This window comes from Bombus impatiens, unplaced genomic scaffold (genome assembly GCF_000188095.3).
Source record: "Bombus impatiens unplaced genomic scaffold, BIMP_2.2 scf_0418, whole genome shotgun sequence".
In the NCBI taxonomy this organism is placed as follows: Eukaryota; Metazoa; Arthropoda; class Insecta; order Hymenoptera; family Apidae; genus Bombus; species Bombus impatiens.
This window is the reverse complement of record NT_176837.1, coordinates 1160497-1171318: the sequence shown is the minus strand read 5'-3', so window position 1 is coordinate 1171318 and position 10822 is coordinate 1160497. Positions and strand designations below refer to the sequence as shown.

At 35.1% G+C, this 10822-nt stretch overlaps 3 protein-coding genes across 5 annotated transcripts in view; 2 read left to right on the top strand and 1 right to left on the bottom strand.

The window, feature by feature from the left end:
* Positions 1-4658: 4658 nt before the first annotated feature.
* LOC100742271 (probable ribosome biogenesis protein RLP24) lies at positions 4659-5720 on the bottom strand. Its single transcript, XM_003490367.4, has 2 exons — positions 5490-5720; positions 4659-5246 (listed from the first exon to the last, which is right to left on the bottom strand). Exons 1-2 carry the CDS (start codon positions 5568-5570, stop codon positions 4815-4817), a joined length of 513 nt encoding a protein of 170 aa, XP_003490415.1. The 5' UTR covers positions 5571-5720; the 3' UTR covers positions 4659-4814.
* Positions 5721-6161: 441 nt separating this feature from the next.
* LOC100742152 (cytochrome b-c1 complex subunit Rieske, mitochondrial) lies at positions 6162-7728 on the top strand. 2 transcript variants are annotated; one of them, XM_003490366.4, is made up of 5 exons: positions 6162-6348; positions 6433-6462; positions 6725-6877; positions 6958-7135; positions 7221-7728. In XM_003490366.4, exons 1-5 carry the CDS (start codon positions 6258-6260, stop codon positions 7507-7509), a joined length of 741 nt encoding a protein of 246 aa, XP_003490414.1. In that variant the 5' UTR covers positions 6162-6257; the 3' UTR covers positions 7510-7728. The 2 variants fall into 2 exon arrangements, with proteins under 2 accessions (XP_003490414.1, XP_012242311.1); XM_012386888.3 differs by having other exon boundaries at positions 6162-6462.
* Positions 7729-7877: 149 nt separating this feature from the next.
* The window catches only part of LOC100742030 (zinc finger protein chinmo), a 70966-nt gene continuing 68021 nt past the window's right edge, over positions 7878-10822 (top strand). The window contains exon 1 of one of the 2 annotated variants that reach the window (XM_003490365.4): positions 7878-8470. The gene's annotated coding sequence lies outside the window, so the exon portion shown is untranslated. Of the gene's footprint in view, positions 8471-9474; positions 9623-10822 lie in introns of those variants that run through there. The other variant, XM_012386851.3, reaches the window with a different exon arrangement.

Below are 10822 nucleotides of genomic sequence, written 5' to 3'. Positions count from 1 at the left end.
TGATAAGACGAACGAAACGAAGGGGCCAGAGTTTCCAAAAGGCGCATACGCAATGACCGGTTCTCACCGATGGATTTCCAAAGGATGTAGTCTCGACGACGACAGGTGAATGTTTGACATTCCTGTCGTGGCCGTCGTCGGTTTTAGCGTTCAAGACTTTTAATTGTCGTAGCGATCAAACACGAAGCGACTACAATCCATAAAACTAGTAGTTGAATAAATCATAGCTCTCGAGGGACCACGAATCTTCAACAATGAGAAACAAGGTGAAGAACTCGAAGTCATTGATACATGTACTACTTCTAAGCGGTGTAGTCGCGTAAATTTCGAACGTTTAATTTATAGTATCGTAAAATTGAGCTTCGGTATCGGAAACAGGAGAAACAGGCAACAGTAGAAACGATCGTAAAAGGTACATCTCCGCGAATTTATGACGTGTTCCTTATCTGTAGTTGCGAGGTGTGATCCCACGTGAACAAATTGAAGACATTGGTACCGATTACGAGCGGTACGTCGATTTTACCCCGCCCTTAAATCGATCCCAGTGACGAAGTTGTTCTCTGTTTCGTGCAATTGTCCCGCCGTGTTACCACTTCGCCTATGCAAATCGCGTCGTGACGATCTGTATGCCTGATGACGCTGCGGAAAACGATACGTAGATCGAACTTTATGCCGCGGCGAAAGAAACAAGGCAAGATAAATATTTGTACGTATCGTGTCTGGCGCGGTATTTTATTATTACACCGTTACTTATGAAAAATGGAAAGGAAAATATGAATCGATCGTTTTTTCAACAAGTTTCGGGCAAAGATCGAAGAGGTTTCGAAACTGTTGCATAAAGATTCTAACTGAAAATAATCGTATTGTAAATGAAATTCTAGAAAATTATTAATAACGTATTTGAGATAATAAATTACATGTAAATTTCTTAAGTAACTCTATACATAATAGTACATACCTACTTTTACTTATAAGGAGTAACAACAGAAAGTTTTGGGTCGAGTCGACGAGTCGAGGGCGATAGCAGTGAAAGTCGACGTGGGCCCTACCTACCATAGTAGATTTCGGTAAATGCCGATCGGACCGCATTGTGATAACAGGCGACATCGAAATTTAATTAAACGCTCGGATTGACTAATTTACCCTTTTAGATGGACGTAGCGGAGTTTGTAAGCCTCGAACCGTTACATTTCTTTATCCGATTTAGTTCGAGCAAGTCGGGTATGTTGCTTGTTAGAAAAAATGGGCTACCTCCATAAATGAGTCGAAGCGATGAAACGAGGCATTTCACTCGTTAAGAGAATAAACGAAGAAGATTAATGACTCGGTTGAAAAATCCGCTCTGTGGTATGTCAACGCTAAACAAAAATATTGTCGTCAATCACAGTCTAATTGGAACGTATCCTATTAGCACGCATTCCTCTTACTTTCCATTAATTTTCACGGAACGACGTGTACACAGGTGATTTACATTTCGAATCTATCGGTGAGATCAGAGGGAGCGTTTCTTTCTGACGCGTATTTCGGGGACCCGTTGACGACCATTGGTCACATAAAATAATATTGTCCGACCAAATGCCTGGCTACGCCTCGGACAAACTATTTTAAGTCCAACCGTGCAGTCTCTTTGTTTATTTATGAGCGTGCTGCTTTCGTGACCTCGGCGCAAGATGTTATTACAAGGACCTTCTTGCGCGGCGCTGGAAACGATTAGGAAAAGAAGATGCGCTCCATGATACCGGTTCTGACATCATAGATTCCTTGACCTATCGTTTTTTTCTTTCGTTTTTTTTTTTATTTGTATGTTACAAACAAATAAATGTTATCGTCGACGAGTAACCGTGTAATTCATGGTTTGTTCAATACGATATTCGCAACGAAACATTTGTTAGATTGCTTGACTAATTTATTCGTGGCACAGTCTGCAGCAGATCTGAGAGCTTCGGCGATGACTTGACGAATGGTTCTAGCAACCATTTTCGATGCGAAGGAGGAAACATAGAAACGGAACGTTTCATTGGAAATTTACTCTTCTATGAACTTTTGAAAGTGATACGATTTGCAAACATTTCACGCCACTGTCCTTCATGTTTCACGTCTAGTCACCATTTCGTTGCCCGCTATTTTACTCTATATGTACTACACATTGCTACGATAAATCAGTGAGAATGCTGATCGAGAATGATCAGTTGGCATCCACTATACATACTCTGAATGCAAAGAATTAATATTAATAACACTGGAAGTGTTTTCTTTGCTCGTGGTAATCTTTGTATCATACAAAGAAATTCATGAATGGAACGCATGCAGGCAGCACTTGATCGATCAATCACACGGCAGAATTATTTGCATTCGTACAAATGAGAATGTATTTTTGGTCCAAGCTACCGTCAAGAAGAAAGGAATCGCCGAGACAAAACAACGAACGATAGTTTAACCCCACGAAAATCGTAATTGCAATTCGTCGCACGAGTAGCTCGCGTTTCGACCACCGTGTCGTGTGTTTCCTCAGTAAACACGGCTACAATATTGCGTGTGGTCGAAAACACTTTTTCGCGGGCGAAACGACCGACAAATCTGTCCCGGAGGACCCTCCAAAAATTCCTCGAAAGCAGTATGTGGCCCATTATCTACGCGTTTCTTTTCAATTTTAGTCCCTCGTGCGTCGTACTGTTGCGAACCTTTAAGTGGATCATCGTATTATACGTATTATATGAAGACAGTGCCCGTGTTTCTTTCGGATATTGTCACTATAATTAATCTCGTAACCGAAGAAAGAACGAGTGGAATTTGTCTACACGTTGTGTAGCAAAGTGACGCAAGATCGAGTCGAGCACTTCTAGTACTCGAAAAAAATGATTAATCACCTTATATGACGAGCAGAATGTAAATGATAAAAAAAAAAAAAAAAAAAAAACACGAATTCATGGAATTTCGTCGTGAATCAACCCGCAAAACACGATGCTTGTTTTTAGATATCCCTTTTCCTTTTTTCAATCTCGTGATGTCTATGTGATGAATGGAGGAATGTGGGTCACATAGCTGTTCGTTCTCTTGATTTAATATAATTTTGCGTGGACGAAGTTACAAGTGTCCCTAAAAATAAAGTATACTCGTAAAAAAGAATTTGAAAATACTTTAACTTCTCTTTTTCAAGAATAACTGACAAGCTGATATTGCCATAATTTCTCTACTAACGTATTTATGTTGGTATTTATATCAAGCAAATACGAAAAATTAGAATTTTAAGTTACTTAAACTAAGGCAAGAACAGATATAAACGAAATCAGATATCAAATGTAATTGAAATGTAGAACGGCAAACAACGTTATATTTTGCTATGTACAAGATACAAGTAAAAATAAAATTATTTTAATCTCGAAGATCTTCTCGAATAACCTATGCCCTACAAGATGGAACAGTCTGTCGAGATGATTATTTATCAACTATTACATCTCTTCCAAACATCAAATACATAATTAATACAAAAGTAACTTAACGAACGTTCATAAACCGATTGACGTTCCATTAGCATGGAATCTTCGAGTTCACGTTGGCCAAGGCTAGAGCAAATACGGTCGGCACGAATCAAAGGATAGACCTCCAAAAAGATTGGCCATGGTAGCTTTGTCAGGCGGAAGAAATCTGCAAGCTCATGCCCTTGAAAATCCTTTCTTGCCGCATAACTCGAGTGGTCCTGTATCGGTCTCTCTCTCGACTTGCGTATACTCGCACACCTTGTACGCTGCTCTTCTGTTGTTGTAACACATTTCGTCCGCGGCAAACAACACCCCGCGGTTTACCTGGTAATTGCTGGAAACACCGGTCGAGTGTTTACAGTGTCATCGAGGTGCGGTGGTCACACCTTGCCGCATACGACCACTTGGAAACCACGTTTTCTTCACCTGGGACCTGCCACGGTCGAACACCTTCTCGAGGGTCAGCAAACTATTCGAAAGCTCCCTCTAACGGCGTTTTGCGCTTCAAAGAACCGTAGATCAATGTGATTGATGACTTTGTTTGCAATCTTTTACGTGATTATTAGTGTATTGTCAGTGGCATAATGTTTAGGGAATTGTAGGTTCAACACTTTCACGGTGTAGTACCAAAGAGGTATACTTGCAATTGGGTAAGCCATTAAATATTAAATTTCACATCATAAATGCCGTCATATGTAACGCAATTATTAAACATTTATTTCCTATAAGAAGTTAAGAATATATATGTTTTGTATCTGATATCAGAAATGTAAGAAATCTTGACAATAAAGAAATATGTAATTATTTATTTTCTGAATCTTGCTAGGTCTTCTCGTAGTTGTTGACTTTATCGCCTTCGACGATTAAGTTCAATATAATTGCTATATTCGCCGTAGTAAATCGCAGAGGGCGTAAGAAACACTGATTTTTTTCGCGGTCGGTATTTCAGAACACTTTCATATATCAATATTTCAGAATTCTCACAAAATGTTTGAGCGTTCTAAGTTTCCAAATTATTTAGTACTTTTAATGAATTACTCATAACAATTAAATTAATAACTTAGATTAACTTAGATGAACAATGCCATTACTAGTACTTAATTTGATATTAGTTTTGTTTATAATTCTTACACAAATATGTAATTATGTTGTACTATAAAAAACGAATTTTACATAAATAATTGTTTATTTTGAACAAAGTTTTCTTTTATCCACAATCTGTCTAATACATGTATAATGTAATAAGTTTAGTTGTACTCTTTTATGTAAATTATTCCAAATTAAATTATTCCATCTTGTTGTGTTATGAATATAATCATCGTATAATAAACAAAACTAATTCACTTCCATTTCTTGTTGTTCTTGTTCGTCATTAGATTCCTGCATCTCTTCTTGTTCAGTTTGTTCTAGTTTCTTTCTTTCTTTCAATCCTGCAGCAGGTGATTTTATGAGTGATAAATCACGTTGAACTTCTTTAATATCTCTTTCTTGTTCTAATTCACGTCCTTTACGTAATCGTTGCATTATGTGTAGATTTTGTCTCTTCTGTTTGATAGTATCTACTTTTTTCATCGCATCAATTGCATTCTGCCATAATTCTCTATTATATTTAAGTGGAATATTTCTTCTTTTTTCGAATTCAAATGATGGGTCCACTGCCAAGTCCTTGCCAACTGTTTTCCTGTATGCTTTTGTCCATTTGACTTTCCTTGGATTTTTCTTTTTCTTAAATGCAGCATGGCACTTTGACCGACAAAATTTGAATATCTATAATATAGATAGAATGACATGAAAAAATGCATAAATTGTAATATTTATAACATAATTTATAACAATTATCAATTGTCCACATATTGCACAAAAACTTATTGTTATTAAATATAAAAACAAAGTTGTATCTAAATATCCACATAACCTAAAAGTCACCAAAAGGTAGTAGTTTTAAACAATTCTTCTAAAATCATAGAAGATAATGTAAATATTATGACGAATATGTATAAAAATTCTCACCTTACAATCATTTCTTACAAACTGGATTCCATGTCCGGGATAAATCCGAGACGAACAAAAATAACATGTTTCTATACGCATGTTGCATGCGCTTGTGAAACCTTGGACAATCCAAACAATATAGGCGCTTTAAATTAGTAGTTATGCCATCTATGAACCATTGTATGCATCATTGTCATATTTTGTAAAAGAATTTTCCAAATGTACAACTTTTAAACGTATATAACTATGTGTATGATTAAAGCGGTACAAAGAACATCTACGAAATATAATCAATAATGTAGTCAAAGTAACATATATTTTAAAGCTTGCTTTTACCATCATATCATTAGATAATTCTATAAAATAATACGTATTAAAATCTTCACAAATAGTAATATTTTTTATTGATATTAATATACCTCACTATGTATGTAAATATATGCCATAGCAGATCATAGCTTATTGTGTTAGAAAGGGAGAACTAAATATTAGAATCAAATTTAACTACAATATGTGTAAATTATGAATATATAATCTAATTTATATTCATTTCAATTTTATTAAAAGATTAGTTGCTGAAAGTTAAGTTTCGCGATTAATTACATAGTTCAATCAGCGACAAGGTATGCATCTGGTTCAATACGTTATAGCGCGACATCTATTAATTACACGGAAAATTTTCCGCGAAAGTTGCAGAGTGGAGACCTCTAAGAACGTAGTTCTTCGGATTTTACTTGGTGTTCGATGAAGTTGTCCCGTTTGGACGTTCGTGCGTAATTAACAAAAATGAATGTTGTAGCGAAATCAACGAGCCTCGCTCCACTTTTAAGGTCGACGACTGTCATTTCAAATGGAATGCAACCAGTATCTGGAAAGGGTATCGTACAAAAATCAAAAGTCGTCACTAAACCTGTCGTCAATCGAATGCTCGTTCAAAGTTTGTACGAATCTCTTATTAAAGGAGCTCTACGTGTCAGTTCAGGAATTGGAGGTATGAGGCTTTTATTTAAACATTAATTTATTAGATTTCGTGTATAAACAAAATATACTCTTAGATATTTCGATTATATAATCGTATGGCGTATGCGGTACCTGTCTCGAAGATTATTACTGTACCAATGTATTAGTTTATTACAAATGTCGAACAAATATTTTTCCTATTTTAAGATATTGAAATATACTATTTTTATCTTTAATATCCTATTTTATACTCGATGTAGGAAACAGTATTATCAATGAATTGATTTTTATAGCGAGTTTACTAGCAACACAGAGGAGGCTGGCGCATACTGATGTTCAATGGCCAGATTTCACTGATTATCGTCATAATGCTGTAAAAGATCCAAAGGTTTCAAGCAAACATTCTGCTGCTAGTCGCAAATCATTTACGTATCTTGTAACAGCTAGTAAGTATACCTTTTAATCTTCTTTGCATTATTCTGGTTCAACAATTACAGAGAAATATAAATATTGATTTATTATATAGCAACTGGGGTTTGTGCCGTTTATAGTGCAAAAACAGTTGTGCATAATTTAGTAGCTTCCATGAGCGCTGCAGGTGATGTACTTGCTTTAGCAAAGATTGAAGTTAAACTCGACAATATTCCTGAAGGAAAGAATGCTGTTTTCAAATGGCGTGGAAAGCCTCTGTTTGTACGACATAGGTAAATATTACTAAACATGATTACATATTTCTCTTCTAATTCCATTTATCTAAATTGAATGACTTTTGTTTTGAAATGATAATAGATCACAGAAAGAGATTGATCGAGAGGCACAGGTAGATGTTGCATCTCTTCGAGATCCACAAGTAGACACAGATCGTACACGAGATCCAAAGTGGTTGGTAGTTTTGGGTGTATGTACGCATTTAGGATGTGTTCCAATTGCAAATGCTGGTGATTTTGGTGGTTACTATTGCCCTTGCCATGGCTCTCATTACGATGCCAGTGGAAGGATTAGGAAAGGTCCAGCTCCTCTAAATTTGGAAATACCACCTTATGAGTTTGTTGAGGGAAATGTATTAGTTGTTGGTTAATGTATTAATATATGTAGTGAAATAATATCATAATTTATATGAGGTTTTCTCAGATCCACTTGGTAATTATTTCGAAATTCTTTACCGAGGATATTATTAATTTAATTAATAATATCTTCTATGGTTAAGTATCACTGTATTAAAATGTTGTAAATTATGGTCAAGCTGTACAAATAAAAAGTTAAGCTTAACCAAAATACAACTTGTTCGTATTCTTTATTCACGGTTAACGTTTATTAATTTTATCGATGTAATATTTAATTGTATCGATGTAGGATTTTAAACAATCCTACAGTTATATATAAATTTACCATAATGAAAAATAATATGTTATCTTGCTTTATAATTATTTTGATGATTTATATGTAGAATCTATTATTATGTTTTATTTCAACTGTAAAGCAAAATTATTATGTAAGGTTACCGTCGTACAGTGCAGGCGTACGTAAATTTCGTAACAGCACTACATTCTATATTAGAAACATCTTGAAAATCAAATGAATGGTCTTCCTTCCACAAGGCGGCGCCACTAATTCCAGACCAAATTTTCATTTTCAATGCGTGACAAGGGCGTCTATACGACCGACAATCTGCCGGCCGATTCTCTGTTTTCAGTCGCCTTCGCTGCTGGCAGCGTACGGACGGAAGAGTTGAAAATTTTTCGCGAAAATCGGTTATCTTTCATACATTGTCATCTTTTCACCGTCATTCTATATGATGATCCAAAAATCCTTAACCCTGCAACGAGTGATTTCTGCGATCTGACATTTAAAATAAGAACGGAAATGTTTTGTTAAAAATGAGATTTTTTCTTGCGTGGAACCGGCGTTTAGTGATACGTCGTGAAAGAGTTAGAAACTAATAATTGTTTAACGACACGAAGCGAAAGTGACATTTGGAAAGTTCAGGAAAGGAAGAATAGCAAAAAGGCGGGAGACGGATGCGTGGAACACCGCTTTTTGTAAGCTCTTATTTATTTTACCCGATATCTATGCTATTGCATTCTTATTCCGTTTTTTCCTATATAATATATGGTTATTTTAATATATGTTTGGTATATATTATGTTATACCATGTGTTATATCATAGCAAATCGTAAAAGTTTGGAACAATAACATAATATGCATAAACAATCTTAAACTTTTAAAGTAGAGCTCGTTTTCTTATTTTATTTTCAAATATTCACCTACAATGTTATATGTAATTAAATTGTAATATTATAAATCTGCAGTATAAGAAATCTCTTTCTGGAATATACATAGGAATATCTTGTCGCTATCGTTATATTAGTACTGTACATTTCAATATTAAAATTCTATTAAAATTAAAATACTTCCGAATCATCTTCGACTTAATCTTGTTTTGATATCACTAAAAAATTTGTTCAGCTCAAACAAAGTATAGAAAGATCACTACTAATTTCAGTTTTATGATGAGATTTTCTTTAAAACGTTGAAACTCTTTTCATTTGTTCAAATAATAATAAGATCGATAAATAAAAATTTAAGGGCCATAAGACGGTTAAAATATACAATTATATTAGTATCATAAATATCGCACGATTCTATTTCAAATATGATTAATATTATAATAAAATATGAAACTTAACGTCGAATAATTCCTAACGTAATCGATAACCGATCGTTGCTTGAATGGATTTCAGTACACAATTTCTCGTCGCACAAATTGACCCTTACGACAACCTAGAACAATTGTTTTCGTAACCTTAACGGCGGCATATGTTTGTGTTTCTGCATGTTTGGCTCCGCCCGGTACGATGACTTCTGTACATTCGAATCATACTTTGCATTTTGCTAACGGTTCGAATAGGAGTCTTATAGTTTTTGCGACACCACTTGCGTGCCTTTCAGTTCTTGTAAACAAAGACGAGATTATGATTCATGATCGTTCGAAATTTCGGCCATTATGCTAAGGTCGGCCCTGCATATCGGAAGCTAGATTCGTTACTCGATTCTACATACATATATCGTGTCTCATGTGTATTTCTATATATTTTTCTTATTATAAATAATTAAAATTTAATTATTAATTCGCGAGTGATAACTCGAAATTGAAATCTACGCTATTTGGGACACCTCTGCTTCAACAATCGGTGAGAAGTTGATAAGATCCATTTAATATTTCTAATCCATAAAATATATATCGTATTACTAATCGCTCAAATTATATCTGAAATATGTTATACTCTAAATTAATATTACAAGTACTAGAGTGATGACTAATATGTAATTTTTCATAGAAACTTTATTTATTTATAATATTGCACTTTTGAAGTTCTGTAACTTGTTCTATGAGTTGTTTGCTTCCTTTTGTCATATCTTTTCATATATTTTATATTTTGTTTCGTTCGATACAAGTCGGTATTTCTAATATTAAACAAAATTGCATAGTCTTTGTAGTCGTACAATCTTTGAATTTTAGACTCTGCCTAATTTAGATATATACACATAAAGTTTCACCGTCTCTCGAAATTTCAACAAGCAAAATTCTGTTACATGTAATATTCGCTTGCGTGTAGAATTTGTACCTCGGCTTTCCCGCGCACACACAATGGCTACACTTGGCACGTATTCTTATTTTCCAATGAAGCGTTACTTTTATCAAGTTTTATTTCATTTTCATAGTATCAAATTATTGTAGCCATATGAAAGTACTATCAAATGGTACGAAATTTAATATATTCGGAAGTAATTAGGTAATTTACTACGGTAGAACACCATTTATCTAAACTCCACTTATTCAAAGGAAATTTTAGTTAGTGCTCGACTAATGGTTGAATTCATCTATTTGAACGTGAGCTACTATGTGAACAATTATCTGAAAAATAATACCCAATGTGGAATACCCACCCCGATAAGTCCAAGAAAATGATCTTTTGCTTTGCGTAAATAATACAATAAATATCGCTTGTAACCAGTTTATAATACACGTCTCTAGATTCAAAATGCTGTTCCTGCTAATCCCACTGCCCCTCCGAGAAAATCGTATTTTTCGGTTGCCTCTAGTTAATTACCCATCTTAATGACATAGGACCTGGTTTCACCAACAAAGGCCGTAAAGTCGTTGTTGCTCGCTAGTTCCGTGCACTTTGTTATTCAACCTTCGGAAGGCAGTGTCTCTCTATGTCGATCAGGTTTACTGTTTGCAAAGCCGATGGCTAACCCTCCAGGATATTGAATATGCGGAGGATTCGTACTCTTACACGGAGTATAGTTACAAGTGCAAAGCCGCGGCTACCGGACTTTTCAGGTCGCTGCAACCCCATTTCCTCACCCTTCTGCCCCCCCCCCCC